The sequence below is a fragment of the Manacus vitellinus genome, unplaced genomic scaffold, assembly GCF_001715985.3.
Source record: "Manacus vitellinus isolate BGI_N305 unplaced genomic scaffold, ASM171598v3 scaffold_2_pilon, whole genome shotgun sequence".
In the NCBI taxonomy this organism is placed as follows: Eukaryota; Metazoa; Chordata; class Aves; order Passeriformes; family Pipridae; genus Manacus; species Manacus vitellinus.
Window position 1 is genome coordinate 34,537,569 of NW_021940208.1, and position 18,154 is coordinate 34,555,722.

General features: G+C 35.2%; 1 protein-coding gene across 1 annotated transcript in view; it reads right to left on the minus strand.

Moving 5' to 3' along the window:
• KLHL1 (kelch like family member 1) overlaps positions 1–18,154 on the minus strand; it is a 142,851-nt gene that overhangs the window by 111,997 nt on the left and 12,700 nt on the right. The window contains exon 3 of the mRNA XM_018070994.3: positions 2,384–2,580. Coding sequence (XP_017926483.1) covers positions 2,384–2,580 — 197 coding nt within the window. The remainder of the gene's footprint in view (positions 1–2,383; positions 2,581–18,154) is intronic.

Here is an 18,154-nt window from a genome sequence, read left to right on the forward strand (position 1 = left end):
AAAGCTGTATTCATGAATATGTTACTCTGCTTGCATGGTAAATTTTTACAATCAAACAATTCACAGTATGCCAGTTAAGAAAGTACTATTACTTCCTATTCACAGCAGGCTTTTGTCATGACACCTTGGAAGAGGATTCACAGGACAAGAATTTGAGATCACTTGCAACTCTTAAAGAAAGCATCCTTAAAAGCTTTAAAGAAAGGGCCTTAAAGTCCTTTTGAAAGAACAAGAACTTTTTAAAAAAGAAATGTGGTTTTTCCATCCTGTTTTTAAAGAGGGTGTCCCTTCAAATCCTTTGCATAAGACTGGAGGAGTTTGTTATTAAACTCCCTCTTTCCCTACTTAATGTTTGCTTTAATCACAGTCCACACTGATCTCCTGGAGCCTGAAGGAAAAAATAATGGTTTCTGTCACAGAGGTGATGCATCTGCTCTTTGCCTGTGCTCATCACTTTCCTATCCTTTCTTCACATCCCAAGATTCTGCTGTTCCAAGGTATCTTCCCTGCACTGTTGAAGTTTTTCCTGGCTATGCAGGAAACCACTTTTCTCATATGCAGATTCCCCCGATTGAGAGTGCTGTACTCAAGACAGGCAGTAAGGTACTCTTTCCCCACTCCCAACTGGTCTTCTGCACCCTCTAGCACAAAACAGTAAGTCAAATAGATGTGAGCTGACTCACACCTAAATGAAGTAACACGATGCCTATGAAAATGTCATGCACCATGAAGCTTATCTGTTAGAGTTATGTTTTCATTGAATCAGAAAAAAAATATTGTAATTTCACTGCTGATTAGATGTATTTGTTTTTCATGCAAAGAGAACATATGACTATTGTGCATGCTTGCAAATGCCATTGCAGTTAAATCACAGTGTGCTTATTAATTACAACTGACATCATTTTGGATCTGCCATCTTTTGTTGATGATTTTCCCATTACACATAATTCAGATTTTAGATCTGAGCATTAAAAAGAATAATAGATTATATACCTAATATCTCAGAAATGGGCACAGATCTTTGTGGACCTTGTGATATGTCAGATATGTATTAGTCACAAGTCTTCAAATGTATTATAATGAGTAATTTCATTCACCCAAAAAATATTTCAGTAAGTTGTTTTAAAGAATAACAAGATTTTTTTTTAATCAATGTTTTTGTCTATTTTTTATATTTTTCATTATACCGCTTTTCACTCACAAAAAACCAAAATAAATCTGAAAATATGAAAGTAATCTATAAATATAAAAAAATTACAAAAAGATTGAATTCTTTCAAAATGTATCTGTTCAATTCTAATGCAATCTCATTCCAAAGTAGATCAGATGAATGCTGCTCTGACAGCTTATTTCTCTCCACTGACAGATGAAGGTTAAACTGACTAGCTTGGATCTGGAAAGCTACAATTTAAATTAATAAATACAAAGAAACCATAGAACTAAGCTCAAGAAGTGCAAGATGGGTATAACTACCTGAACTGCAGTGGTAAGAAAAACACAGTTAAATCTGTGAAATACAACATGTTATTAGCTATTGTAAAGAATAAAAAAAATAAGGACATAACTGCTGAACAAGAGAAGTAGATTCAATGAAATGTGCTCTATTACTTCAATAATAACTTCAGTATAGACCTTAAGGGACCATTATTTCTCAGAAATGATAAATAATCGACTATTTCTGCAAGTTTAATTTCATGAGCCAGATGTTTTTAATTTTGTCAAAGTATGAAGAATCAAATGACTACCAATATGATTTAATTTCTGAAAAAGTAGCATATTTTGCTTCACTGATTCTGATTAATTTTTAGTATTAATACCATACCTGCACCGTCAGATAAAACTTGAAAAATTTTAACTATTATCAGATAAAATTCCTTATTTCTAGAACTCTTTGTCTTAATCTACTTCACAGATGACTAAATGGAGGGATAATCCTTGATTAAAAAAACCCCACGACCCAACAAAACTTCTCTTGATATTGTTCCTATGCATTACAATGACAATTACAAAGCTTTCCTAAAGCTAAACTAAAAGAAAGGGATTAAAAAGTATTCTCATGATTTACATACACTCTTACTATTCTTACCTGTATGTGATCATGCATCTAAATAAGACATATGCTGTTCTGACCTAGCAGACAGTGCATCCATCATAGAAGGTTAATTCTTCACTAGGAAGTAAAGTTATGAGAACTTCACTAGAAGTTATCAGAATTAACCTTCATAGGAATCACCATTTCTATGGTTTCAAAAGGACCACTTATGAATAAAGTTCCATGGAAGTACAGAATAATTTCAAGCCAAAACCAAAAAAGGTATTTTTACTTATAGAGGATATATAGTATTCACAAGATTATAATTTAGATACTCCAAAACTGTCTTACCATGGTGTAGTTGTGAGCCACCTTCATAAGCTCTGTGCATCCTTGTGCATCAGCAAATGCTCGTATTCCCAAACAGTTGGATGGGTGCAAAAGCTTCATTAGAAAATGGCAGCAAACTTCTACTACTTGAGGAAGCTGGAGGAGGCAGGCAGCTGCTAGAAGATTTTCAATGGTATCTTCTTTCAGTTCCAGGCAGCCTAAAAAAAAGGGTTGGTAACACATGCAAACTTATTTACTTGGTATTTACAAAACATGCAGTATTCAAAAGATATTTTTAAAAATAATCATAGTTCTATATAAATAAATCTACAGAAAAAGTGAAGAAAAGAAGGATTAGTCTCCCTGACTGAACATCTCAGGGACCTGAACATTACAGTATTAAAAACATTTCTTTTTAAACTTCTATTAATTCAACTATATAATAGGCATACAAAGAGAGACTGTAGAGTGTGGAATGGAAGAGAAGACTTAGGAATATCAACCGGGTTGTGGATGTTTTTTTTGTTGTGTTTCTTTTCTTTTTTTTTTCCACTGAAGTTGGTGATAAAACTTGTATTATGTTCAGTGGCACAGAGCAAACTTCAAAATAATTTACTTCCCTGAAAAGAATGAAATAACTTCCTAGTATAGTATGAATAAACCCATAAATCACAGAATCTGCTGATTTGGAAGGGACCCACAAGGATCATCGAGTCCAACCCTTAGCCCTGCAAAGGACCATCCCCAGGACTCAAACCATGTGCCCAAGAGTATCATTCAAATGCTTCTTGAACTCTGTCAGGCTTGGTGCTGTGACCACATATCTTCAAATAAGGCTTACAATCTTCCAACTTGGTGTTGCTCATTTGTAATGTGACTTTGGGGTTAATTTTATCTGAGAAACATATGGCAGGCTTCTCATAGCATATCGTTCTTCTAAAATAATTTATATTAGTGAAAAGTACACATATGCATGCCTAATACTTATCTTCCATTAAATCATACTTATATTGTACTTAATTCTGTAATTTCACAAGTCAGTATCTTTACCTTGCAGATTGATGCACTTTTTAACAAATAAAAGGTAAAATAGAATAAAATAAACTTTTAAAAATCATTTTTTTATTGAGAAATATGTAATTCTTGTTATAATGCTCCCTCCCAACCAAAATTTTTATTTTTTTTTTCATTAGTATCTTATAAATCTCTTGCATTAACAACTTAAGAAATCATAAATTAAAGATTACAAGGATGACTTGTGGAACTGGGAAAAAAAAGTATAGGAAAATAAAAAACTGCAATTATAAATTGTAAACAACACTTCTGATTTTATTTTGCTGTACTTGGAAAATCATCTCAAACTATAAGAGGATTAAGTGTATATAGATCTTTCTCTTCAAAGTGATATAGTTCAACACTCAGATAAACTCCTTTTTTTCTCTCCACACAAACTTTGTATCTGTTGTCACATAAAAAAAACCCCACCTACAAATCTTAACAGTTCTATCTCATGGCACTAAGGAGTTCTAAAGCCACCAACTTCACAACAGTATGCCATTGAAAAGCTGCTTTATATTGCAATACCAAACCCAAAATACAGTAACATTAACACTACACATCTGATCTTTTCTACTTTCACTTTATCTGGAGCTTTTAATACATGATGGAAACTGAACTTATATTTTACTGGATGTAGTGATAATACATCCTTTTGCAATCCTTTGCATTGGATCAAGTGCACAGCCTGATTTCAGTGGTTTTCCTCTGCTTATTTTTATGCTTCTATTAATGTCACGTGAGCTTCTCTTTATGTTATCTGGCAGTTTCTCAGAATTTCTGTCCACCACACCTTTATGCAATGTGGTCAGAAAGCACACTCAGCAGCAGATTCTTGGGTGACCTCCAATCAATTTAGCAATGACATTCCCACATTTGCTACATGCTTGCAGGTAATGACTAGCTCAACATACAATCTATTATCTTGAAGATGGTTTCATTGTGTCAAGTGGAATATATCAGAAGATAGTTGTTTTCATGTTAAAAATTATCACCCTGGTACCAGAAGGCAGAAAATTAAAAATTTGCAAAACACCTGTGAAAAGGAGATGGACTGAGAAATGGAAAAAAAAAATTAAAAAAAAAGGAGTCCTCGATCTCCTTTACTTATGTGTTATTTATTTTTCAACAATGAGCTCAGTAAAGTCTCTGGCCCTATAAAACCGATCCAGATATCATTTGCAAAGTGATGTAAGTATTGAAAGAATGACCATCATTTTGAGGAAAGGTAACGGTATAGCTACCATAGTTCGGCTTTTTATCACTGAATGTAGCTACCCTTAGGAGAAGAGCACAAAGGAATCAGTTGAAGCCACATCAATCTATTTGTTTTCAAATTGAAGATACTTTCTGTTAACTTTAAGGTAGACTAGTCCTGGTAGGCTACTAGTTGGGAAATAGTAGAATTAAACTAAGTTTAAATCAATAAAAATCATTATCTGTTCTATAAATTACATATTTCCTTATGCAACCAACATGGTTATTTTGAAGAAGATCCTTCACATTTTTATGAAAGAGTGTAAACACATTTCTGCCTTACACATTAATAGAGGATGTAAATATAAAATGGCTTCTGGGGTATCTAGGTATATAAATATATTATAGTTTGACTTATTTTTAAATAAATTCAGAAATACTAATTTACTGCTTACTATTTACTATGATAAGAGCAAGAAAAGTACACTCAATATGAGTTAAAGAGTTTATTGTTCTTCATTCTTTAGGCTTCAATCATAGATAAGTTTTTAATCCATCTAAATATTTTCCAAGTCTTTTATCTTCTTTTTTAAGCATCAAGACACCTTCATAAATTTTTTCACAAGGGCTGTATTCACTTTTTCAGAAGAATGCTATGACATTTTTATGCAAATTGCTCTGGGATATCAAGTGTTTAGTATGGTCAGAGTTTGAAAAAAGAAAGTTGTTAGGAAGCTCTGAATATACAATCTTCAGACAGTTTCATACTGGCAATTAGAAGATGCAAGTATCTATTTAAAAATGATTAATAGGATATTCAAGGGGGCATTAATACTATTGCTTCTTCAATTCACCTCCCCCTCATATTTTTATGCAATAAGTAGCTTACACAAGTGTGTCAGTCTGGGAAAAACAAGTTAACCAGAGTTTTAAATCTTCTTTTGTATTAAATTAATTAAGATGAAAAAAATATGAGGAAAAAACAATCAAAAGAACTTTTATGTATTCTAATTGTTATTCTAAATTATAGATTTATTTGTGACAAATTTTGTGTGCATTCCTTACGCAGAAATTAAAATGCCTGTCTCTAGCATGCATTCTCATAATGAATGCATGCTGACCACCCTTGGATGATGTTAATAAGGTCAGTGTTTCACAGCTATTGACCAATAGGTGGGACCTGTGGTGGGACCACTCAGTAGGTATTGCTCATTTGCTCTGTGCATAAGCAACAAATTTTCATCCAAATTTTTCACACATCATAATATCATTTTACCTCATGTGCACAGTAATTTTTTTTCTCTCTTGTAATTACACACATCCATTCATAGCAAGACTATTCAACATTCTTAAGATACCTGTGAGTAAGGGTGTAACAGTGAAGTCATTGGAAGTGTCAAGGAATTAGAAACAAAGGCTAGAACTAATTCTTTGTAATCAGATATTTAAAATTTTACCTTTCTATTTCATGTGTCTTGATCAACTGTGTTGCAGTTCTGAAGTGCTGCTGAATGGAATTATTTCCATAGGCTAACCAGTTGTAGGAATGCAGCTTCTCTATTAGGTGTCATTTTTTTAAAAATAAAGGCAGTAAATGGTATCAAGATAATATTTATTCAGATTTTTGCATAGTAGATAAATTGCTTACAATTATGACTACAAGAAATAACTTTTTTGAAGAAGCATCAAATGCCAGTGAACACTTGAAAAAGTTTATAAAAAAAGGTAATATACTTCTTATTGCTACAATAGGCCTTTCTGCCATTGCTTATCATTAATCTTTCCAAGTCTTAGGTTCTTGTCAGGTAGCCACCTGAGCTAATCACTCCTTTTACAGTCCACGGAGAGAAATATGAGGTGTTTCACCTGTCCTGTTTTAGTCGTGTACTTCAGAATGAGATGAATCACTCTGAATGGCTATTTCTTGTTTTCAGCTACAAAAAGAGCACCTTCATTTGATTTACTGAGATGCTGCTGATATTTATATTTGTTGATATGAACTCAGGGCATCTGCTCCCAAACACAATAGCTGAATCATCAAAATCATCAGGTTTCAGGTGATGAAATGCTCTTTGGTTTGATCAGTTCTCTCTGTTACTGTCAACTCCTGGTAATGACATAGTGTGTAAAATCACCTCTTATGTCTATTCATGAATATCAGTCAGTGAAGAATGCTACAAAAAGTATTTTCCCTTAGCAGAACATCTTTTAGTCTCCAGGTGATTTCTAAAGGCAATGTTAAGGTTTTGATTTTGACCTATGCCTTGAAAGGTAAGTTCTACATTGTATCATTTTCCATACTTTTCATAAAGGTGAAGTTGTTTTCAGAACAGAAAACAGGACACAATATATTCGCTTTGCAGAGGTTTCTCCTGATCAAACTTTTTTTATTTTCTATTAATTACTTGCTGCAGACCACATTCATCAGTTGCAAGTGAGGAAGATAGGCTGATTGTGTTTATTTAGAATCATAGAATGGGATGGGTTGAAAGTGACCTTGCAGATCATCTAGTTCCAGCCCCCTTGCCATGGGCAGGGACACCTTTCACCAGACCAAGTTGTTCAGAGCCCCATCCAGCCTGGACTTGAACACTGCCAGGGATGGGGCAACCTGTTCCAGTTCCTCAACAACCTCATAGTAAAGAATTTCTTCCTGTTATCTGATCTAAAGCTGCTCTGCTTCAGTTTGAAGTGTTTGTCCTGTCACTACATGCTCAGAAAAGCATTCACTTGATTCAGATATATAATTTCGACTATGATTAAATGGTCGATTATATTGCCAGCTATGTTATTATTTGGTAGTCTCCTCACTACCAAGCACGACTTCAAAATTATGAAATCTGTAATATAAAATGAATTTTAAATTTATATTTTTGCATTATTACGTATAAAACAATTTCATCAGTTATTCCAGAGCCATAAATATATGCAGGTTGACAAAAATTAAAAAGCCTCCATCACAGTAATATGGGAATTATTATAAATTGAATAGAATCACTCTTTTAAAATACTGTATAATTATTTACACCTTAATCATGTTATATCTTTAAGCAAGTGGACTAAAGTGGCCTAATCACATGATCATTCATCAGTACTGCCAAAGTCCACTGTATTTAAATGGCATGGAAATTTACAATATTGCAGAGCGATAAGGAAATGGTATTAACAAATAAAAATTCACCCTGAGCAAGAAACTTCTTGCAAATGTCTGGCTAAAGATTAGAAAAGTAAATTACAAAAAAAAAATCCATGATGTGTTACCTTTTCATGTCCTGGTCTGTGAAAAAAAAAACCCAACAAAACCCAACAAACCACAACACCTCTGTTTTATAACTAAAATGTCATGTTTTCAAAGAAAATTTGTCCGCTGACTTATATACATCAGCTTTTTAGAGAGAGACATTAAGATGTTATTTTCTCCTTATGAAGGAACTGCCATTCACGTGCCTTATCTCACTTTCTATAGTTTAACTTAGTGACCTGTAAGATATATATGAGTAAAAACAATAAATCATTTAGCTGTGAGTCTAATATTCATAAAACCTTTTTGACAACTGTGAAGAAAGGTATGTTAGCACTCTGAGACTGAAGATATGTTTTTCCATTGGTTATAGAAAACTCGTTAAAATATGAATAACATTGCTGGGATTATGTGCTAAATATTACTAGTTTGTACTTGCGTAGATGGTCATTATATTAGTAATATAATAATTCAACTATTACACAGTCGTATTTGGAAATTTTAAGCTTAATTTTATATATAAATAGAGGAATACGAATTCACATGTTAAAACAAACAAAGGAAAAAAACAATATAAGAGTTACCTCAAAAAATACACAAATCTAAACAGCATTTACTAACTAAATTTCAAACAGCACAAATCTTGTACTCATACACAAAATAGGCTGAGAGATGAGAAGAAGTATTCCCAAAAGCTCATTTCATACATAAGGCCTTAGCTTCCTTTAAGTGTTTTTAAGCAATGGACTTCAATACTTCTGTTTGCTTCCAGAATATAGGTCCAGCTCATCATGCAGCACACATTGAAAACCATTCCAGGAATTTACTTTTGTAAACATAAGCAAACTTCATCTTGAGAAGTGGGGCAAGTTTCATTCCAAAAGAATTGTACCAAATACTGGGTATATCTTAGAGAGATATAGCCTTTCTATTACAGTGAACACAATCAAGCCTTGACCTCTGGTAGAAAAAAAAAATTTAAAAAAAGGAAAAAATGTCTCAAGGACAAAGGAGCTCAGCTTTCAGGTTTGAAGGAGAAGTATTTTATTCTGCAGATCTGAAGCCAGCTCAGAAGCAGGAACACTCACCTCTGCCAGAATAAGCTTCTTAACGTCTTAGGTGATGATTTGGCAGCTTGTGCTATGGTAGCAAAGAGCAGTTTGAATCCACACTTAGAGAACAAAATGTTACAGAAATGAAGGCACCAATTGCCAAGAAAAGATTTTTGCTTATGTCTCCACCTTACAGCCTAATGCGTTGCTTTGGACTGGATTGCACTTCTGGAAGAAGTTGAGTACTACAGTCACGTCCTGTTTTGTGGGTACATTTCAGCACAGATGCTGTCAGATGGGCATGGAATAGAAAGGGAGTGAAGGTGTTTTACAATGCAGAGACAGGAGTAGAAAAACACCTGAAATGTGAGGACCTCTTTAAAAAACAACCATTGCAATTTTCTTTTTTTTGCAAAGATTTCTTTTGCTTTCTTTTGGAACTGTGGACACACAGCTAGGCAGCTGAGCTCAACAGAGTGGATACAGGTACACATCTCCACTGCAGGACCTCCAGAGAGAAGCATGTTAAAGAGGCATAACATGCTACAGCAGCCTGTCTGATCACTTCAGTGATGCTATTTAGGTAACAGCCTAGCATGTGCCAGATGACAACACAGAAGGATGGCACTCCACTCAAAGGAACGCTCAGGTCCTGTATTTAACGTTCAGTACTTGTTTTAATCTCTCTTTAGAGATTGAGAACTTTGAACCTAGCAAGGGACAGCTTTAAAATGCACCCTGCAGTGCACTCAGTTATCTGTCCTCCCCCTCCATATTCACTGCTTCCCTGAATTTACTCTTACTGACTTCTCAGGAGTAGCAGATTGCACCACAGTACGAGGACACACAGTCACTAGCTATCTCCCCATAATATTCAAGATCATTCTGAATACTTAAAATTTATGGATATCCAGTTCAGAGCTCTTTTCCAAGCAATTCTCATATACATTGCCAAAAGAATGAGAGAACAGCTGGTTCCTAACACATAATTGCCAGTTCTATCCCTTAATGAAGTATCCTGGGTAAAAAGAGGAACAATAACAATTTGTTTTAGTGCATAACTTCAGAAAAGAGCAAGGACTTGGTGTTTCAGTGACAGGAATGGAAAACAACTGCTCCAGGTGAAAACGAGATCCTCAGAGTAGGGACTGCTCAAAAAAAAAAAAAAAAAAAAGGAAGCAGTCAGTCAGTTTCTGCAGTTCTTTAAGACAAATGTGTCTATGAAGTTTTTTCCTACAGAACTGAATTACATGAAAGTCCACAGTTTGTTTTAGTATCAGAAAGACATTCAGTGAAGTAAGGTATTTAATTCCAAGTAGCCTGACATCCATAGATGAAAGAAGATGACAATCTAGTCCTACAGTTATGTTGAGAAACTTTGAAAGATTCTGGCACTGTATACATAGACAGTATAGATGAGAGTTCAATTCAGGAATAATCCTTGGTGTTGCAATAAGGCTTTGCTGATGCATAAATAAGATTTTTATGAGGAAACTATTTGAAAACGTCAATCTTGTAAATTGCTCTAGCACTAGTAAGAAATGCAACTGGAACAAAGGTACATATGAACTTGGAAGGGTAGTCAATGCAGAACATCCATGACATATATCTGAATGATGGCTCTAAAGATCATGAGATTACTACCACTTCCTACTTCCCAAATTGGAGCAACCCTGATAAAAAAGCCTTCTTTGGATAGCTCTCTTTGCAACTCCCTCTTTATTGACTCCTGAAAAGGAGTTTATAACAAGTATCTGCTTCTAGAAGAGAACTTTACAGCGGATCATCCATATCCAGAAATTAAGTTTATTCAAGGTCTACCAGCATCTAATATGATTCATGACCATTTTTCTGTGCTCTCCATTACATAATGGCTAAAGTCTTCCAGATCAATCCAATTACCTTAATTTGTCCTTTTATCACCCATCCCAGAGTTCCTGGAACGAATGATCTCCCATCTGAAATGAATGGAAATTTAAGGGCTTATTCTCTGAAAGTGCAAAGTCAACCATCAAGTACATGGCAGAGCAAATGTAGTGGGACAGCAACAGGTAATAGTCTCCTGCAAAAAGCGCTCTTTAGACATGGTCCATGTTCACAGGCATCTCTAACATGATGGTACAGAACAAATAACTGTTGAACAAACTCAACATGTCATAGAGGTAGAGGCAGGGACCTTCACAGCATACACAGTATCAGGGGTCACTCCAATTCTCAACGTGATCAGTATCTACTAGAGAGGAGTAGCCTGAAGCACTGCAAACAGGTTACCAGCACCTAAAAGCCAGGGATTGTTTGTCTTAGCATAAGCCTTATGTTATACCTATCAAGTTAAGCTTTTCTGGGACTGAGACTAATGGGAATGAAATGGCCTCAGTTATACACCAAACGCTGTCATCCTTCAAACCACAGTTGTCCCATTCAAACAGCACATTGCAGAACAATCCTGTGGCTGCGATAACCTCTGCACTCTATGACACTATTAACTGGCACAAGCCAAAAGTATGCTAAGAGTTGTTCTCACTGTTTATTCATACAGACAACTGAGTTCAGGAATTAAAAAAAAAATCCCTAAACCAAACCTAAGAAACAAACCTCCCTGGGATGTTTAAATAATACAGTTTCTGTTCTGCAGGAACTTAAAGGTCTTTGTGCTTACAGGCATTTTCTTGCCACACCCCTGCTGTATGCCCTGTGTGTTATTAGCTATAACACTGACAAAAACACTTGACAGTACTTTAATTAAAGAATCCCCCAAATAAAATCTAATTAAAAGCTATTCAGCAGGGTTTGAACCCTTTCCATGTATGATATATTCTCTTTTTTTTTCTTTTTTCATATATGCATCAATAAATCAAAGATTTTTAGTTCTCTATTAGTTAAATAGTTTTTGCTTTTTCAGTTTCAGTAATAGTATGAAAGCACCAGTCTACCTTTCTGATCACAGTTGGGAATGCATGCTAATTAGATATCCTGATACAGTATGAGGAGATCTATAGTAACCTCACAGCTCTGTCGTAACTTCAAAGGAAGGCTCCCAGAGTTACCAGTAGCAGCAAAACACTAGAATATCAATCTCTAGTTCCACTCCTATCTGAACTATTTGAGCAAGATTGCACATGATGAAAACCCAAGTTTTAAGACCAAGAAAGCAGCATTACTTAAGAAAATAAGGTAAAGAAACACTCTTCTGTATTACTGCTTATACTGAACTCCAAAAAGATCAAAGAAAACCTATCCCTGTGCCCCATGACACTAAGCCAGTATACTCAAACCTAGAATTTTTGCTGTTAATCATCTTGTTGCTTGAGAAATGAAACGCTCTTTCCGCAGAGTCATTGTACGTAAGTGTCAGCTTCAGATTTCCTCAGCTGGCTCACAAGCAGCAGGCATGCAAAGGAGGAAGTTTTCTTTCCCATTAAGTCATAATTCACAGACAAATCATAGACAATATCACAGACAAAACATACTTTGTCTATTTGAATAAACCAACAAAATGCAGTAAAGTGTGGGTAGATTAATGAAGTTGCATATCTTTTTACTACTCAAATATATCCTTCACAAAAAAGCAGTGGGAAATGAGTTTCGACTTACCGTTGTGGACCTATGTAAACTACAAGAAGTACATAACTTTGATGGAGTGTTTTTCTAACAAATTTACATCATATATATAATTTGAATTATACAAGTGGTAATTACACTAAAATTTAGCTTATGTCGTTAGACAACCTTGTGCTTATTTCAGACAAAACAATATGCAGTCACTATCTTATTATTTTTTAAAAAAAGTTGTCTATAAAAATAAAACCACCAAAAGAACCTCAAAGTTGATCTAACATAGTTTTCAGTACATTAACACATTTTAATCTTTAATCAAATTGTGTTTTATAGGTACCTCTATCGCATTAACTTTATATAATTAGTCGTGTTGAATCTTCACAGAAACTTCAACACCTTTTATTATCTTTAAATCAGTGCTTTTGGCAGTCTAATTTTCTATCTTCCTATTACTACTCTTAGATGGGCAGCTGCCTTCACTCAGGAGCAGCTCTTATGAAGGCTATACAGGACTTTATGCTCTGCTGGTCACCATGTAACTCTATCTTGCCAATTATTTAGAAGTCTATTTGCTTACACATGACTGAACACAGTCCAGCTTCAGTGTGTCATGACTCTGTCATCTACGTATTTAAGAGATACAAGAAAGACAATTTACCATTGTATAAAGTCTTCCATAATGTAAGTACTGTGTCTCCTTTATTTAACAGAGTAGTATTTTCTTTAACCAGAAAAAAAGAAGGGAAAAGGTGCAAAAAATACTACCTATTTTAAAAGAAGTAAAAGAGTGGGAAAAGAATTCAAGTAAGCAAAAAAAACAAAAAAGAAAAACAGACAAAAAAGTCCCCATTGTATCTTCTTTAACCATTCATCCAACTTTACTCCTATAAATAGCCTCAAAAAATGACTGGCTTTATTTAATATAATGATTTCTAAAAGATGGCAAGCTCTTCCTGAAGTTTGTTTTCATTTGCAAAGTAAGTAATATCCTGACTTCAAATAATTGGCAAAGAGACAATATACACCCTTTTATGTGATAGGTTTTGTTTGGTTTTTTTTCCTAAATTAAATTTGCCGAAGTTGCTACCTACCTACTTGGTCTCCCATTGAGATATTATTTAGTTATTTCTTTACTTGTTAAGACTTTGTAAAGGCTCAATATCGATACAAGAGATTGCTCTTAATAATAAACATGCACCAAATTATCATAAAAAATAGGACATCTTGAAAATAAATGTAGTCTTTACTTTGTAGGGTTTATTAGGTTTGTGTGGCGAGGTTTTAGGTAGTGGTGAGGGAGCTACAGGGGTGGTTTCTCTGAGGAGCTCCTGGAAGTCTCCCCCATGTCTGACAGAGTCAATGCAAACTTCGTGTTGGGCTCACTTTGTGCTGGCCAAGGCCGAGCCCAACAGTGATGGTGGTAGCACCTCTGGGATAATATATATAAGAAGGAAAAAACAGTTATTGTGCAGAAGAAAATTTCAGCAAGAGAAAAGAGGAATGAGAACATGTGAAACAGCCCTGCATACACCAATGACATGTAGGAGGGGGAGGAGGTGCAGCAAGCATCAGAGCAGAGATTACAGTGGAGCCCAGGGTGAAGATCATAGTGAGGCAGGTTGTGCCCTTGCAGCCCATGGAGGCAGATATCAAGGCGGGAGCAGATATCCATCCACCTGCAGCCCGTGGAGGACCCCACACTGGAGCAGGTGGATTCCTAAAGGAGGCTGTGACCCCATGGGAAGCCTGTGCTGAAGCAGGCTCCTGGCAGGACCTGTGGACCTGTGAAGACAGGGAGGCTGCACTGGAGCAGGTTTCCTGGCAGGACCTGTGAACCCACAGGGGGATCCATGCTGGATCAGCCTGCTCCTGAAGGACTGCACCCTATGGGAGGAACCCACATCAGAGCAGCTCGTGAAGAACTGTAGCCCATGGGAAGGAATCACATTGCAGAAGTTCATGGAGGACTTTCTCTTGTGGGAAGAACACTATGCTGGGCACAGGAGAAGAGTGTGAGGAGTCCTCTCCTTGAGGACTAAGGAGTGGCAGTGTGTGATGAACTGATCGCAACCCCCATTCCCTGTCCCCAGTGTGCCACCGAAGGGGAGGAGGTAGAGAAAATGGGGAGTGAAGTTGAGCCTGGGAAGATGGGAGGGGTGGGGTAAGGTATTTTAAGATTTTTTTCTTATTTCTTATTTTCCCACTTTGATTTGCAATAAGTTAATTTTTCCAAGTCAAGACTGTTTTGACTGTGATGGTAATTGGTGAACGATCTTCCCCTGTCCTTATCTCAACCCATCAGTCTTTCCTCATATTTTCTCTCCCCAGTTGAAGAGGGGAGTGATAGTACAGCTTTGGTAGAACCCTGGTGTCCAGCAAAGGTAAACTCACCACAATGGGGAATTAACTCATGATGGACATAGCAGATGTTAACAACTCTCATTTCAGAACAATATACCTATCTTTCCTCAGGTCTCTGATGTACAAAACCTCCCTTTTGCTGAACTTTAATTCTGATATTTTGCAACAGTATTTGATTATATTGCTGAAAGGTCTGATATCAGTTCAGGATATTTCTATCTATAATGATACTTTTCATAGATATGTATATTTTATCCTTCTTGAACTCCTAATTAAAAATGAAGTAATTTCACTAGATTCTAAAAAAAATATAAACCTGACTGAATTACAGTTCATTAAATGTGGAAATGGTTCCCTTTTTTAAAATCGCATCTCAACACATTTGAATTGTAATACTCTTAACTTCTAAATTTTTGCAAGCAAGCCCATGTTCAGCTGTATTTTTTCTGAAATGTTCAGTTGTCCTCAGGGAAAAACTTCTCTATAACAGTAGCAACTATATGTGAAATCCTTTTTTTTTTGTTCTTGTTTTTTAATCTTCTTGAGCTAAGGAGGAAGTGGCAGGAAAAAGAAAATAGAAGAGTGAATAACTTCTCATTTGTCAAAATAGTTTGCTGTGCCTGAGGTAAAAGAATAAAGAGCTAAATTGGTCACCGACATGAGTAGTTGAAAACTTTTTCACAAATTGTGCAGTCAGTAAATGGAATTTGGCAGCCAGATTCTCCAAATATTCTGTCTATGTCTAGAGAAATCTATGCTCCAGGTTACAGAGGCTAAAAGAGAATTTCTGTTGGCTGCTACTGGGTATCAGAACAGTGGCTATTTTCTTAGCTTTTCAATGTTACCCTTGTACACACCCACGCAGCACAAGGAAAGTGAACTGACTCAAAGGAAAAGAGGACATGAACTAGACTGGTGGTAAATAAGAAATCAGAGGGTAAGAAAAGAGATAAGAAACTGTGAAGCCAGATAAATCATGAGAAACAATGGAAATGAAAGGGAAGGAAAAAAATATGATTTTGATCTCGCAAGGTCAAGGGGAAATAGAATGATTAACTGAGAAGCAAAAACTTTATTTAGTTTCAATAAACTGAATAAGTTTGGGACCATTTTCTAGGAATTACCTGATCATGTGAGTTATCACTGAATTCTCCATAGCACTTTTTCAAGGCTCTGATGAGCATTAATGATAAGCCTGTGTATCCAAGCTGTAGCCAACATTTGTTAGAGAGATTGCTAGATGGATTTGGCTAAAACTGCCAGGATCAATATAGATAATTGTGTTCCAGTGCCTTCAAATGTTCCCTAGTACTGTTTAATTTACTAGCGTAATTGTAGCTAGGAAATTTAGGTGCCTGCTAAGACATCTGATGCAGAGAAAAGGAATAGGGAAAGAAATAAACCAACATGAATTTCAAGAGATAAGGACACAAGCTAAGAATAAATAAGGATAAATCAGAATAAGTCAGGACAAAGAACCCAATGGAATAGAAATGCAAGACCGAGTAATCAAAACCGGAATGGTCCATGGCATCCAATAAATGTACTCTTTTAACATGTAAAATAGTTTCACATTTCCTCAGTCTCATCACGCTTCTATTGTCAGAAAGTGTTTGTGAAATTTGCAAGTGTAAACTTATGAATATATTTTTTGAGTCTTATTTGGTCTCTAAAAGAGGTTAGGAAAAAAAAGGATAATAGTGTATTACCATTACAAGTGACAGAAATTAGACACCTTGGTTATCACCTTAAGTTTCTAATTCTTCAAAGTGATGTTACAATAGCACGTAAGGTTGCCATTTCTCACAGTTTGGACTTTGTGTGACTGTATAAATGAAAGAATATTGCAGACACAAATTCACATGAGGCAAATTAGAAAACAGGAAGTATGCTAGCTGAGGAGTTCTCTTTTCATCCATTTGTGAAGGCTGATCCTTATTTACCTAACATCAAAAAGAAAATTCCATGTTATTCACCTCAAAAAATAGAGTACATCACAAAGCATAGATAAATCAAGGAGTGTAAAGTGGTTGAAAATCTTTATCTTTTGTAGAAAGCAGGAGTTCACTTTTTCTACTTTTTCATTGCCTCATCCAGTCTCCAAAGTTCTCAGAGATAACCATAAAGTTCTGATAGCTTCAGTCATATTGAAAATGGTTAAATTTTTTATTCTTTCTCTCTTCTTTCTCTCCTTCTTTTCTTAATCTAAACTTATGTGCTGTCTTTTGTTGTCAATAACAACTGTGCTGTATGTTTCCATTAGATCTTTCAGTGAAAACTGAGGTGCAAGAATCATGCAGTACTCGAGTATTTCCACAGTTCCCAGGGGAACAACACTGTCCCTCATCTTTCTCTTGCCTCCTCTTTCTTTTACCTTCATCTTACAGAATGATTTAACATTACCAGTAAGGTCTTTCTCTATTCTGTGCCAAAGTATTCTTGATTTTGCCCCAGTATTCTTCTACCATAGATTTTAGCCTCGTACCAAGGAATCAGATTGTATCCTTCTTATGCTTCCTAAGAACTACTTACATGTTCTTCATTTCATGGATCCCTAGCTTGAAACCCTCTGGATGATGTACATTCCTGAATGGCAAAACTATAACTGAAGGGAATAGGCACTAACCTTTGAACACGTAGAGTACTACATAAAATGTTGTCAGACATTCCTAGAACATGTATTTGTCAAACATTATTCTCAAAAAGAGCATTTTTAACTTAAATTGTATTTATTTGCAGTTTCTGTTTCCCATTAGGATGGTAAAGTTATTATGTCATGGAAAACACAGAACACATCCTGATTAAATATATCAAAGCAAACTGCAACTTGTGATTAAATTATTTTATGTGTATTTATAGAAAACTAAAACTGCAGGGATTGGGGTATCCATTTAAAATTGAAGCTAAATCAAATATACAATAGAATCATCATGATAAAATACTGTTAATTTAAACAATATAAGGATGTCTTTTAGGAAACAAACAGAAAACAACATCTATTTTATATTTATATGATTCAAGTCAAGGAAAGACAAATCTTATTGGCATTTCCTCTTTTCTAATGACTTTATTTTGTAACATTAGTTTTATTATTAATGCACTTCAGTTACATTGTGCATAACAAGTTGCCCAAATCTATAATGCAGTAAAATGTAAAAGCTATTCAGAAGAAAGATTTGAGTTATTAACTCTGAGTTGTCTGTTATTCATAAGTTTACATTATACAACAGAGTAGTACCCTATAACAGGAAATGAAAGTGACAATATCCAGCTCCTAATAAAACCTTTTAAAACATTGTATTATTTTAAATTTTAAAAGATTTATGC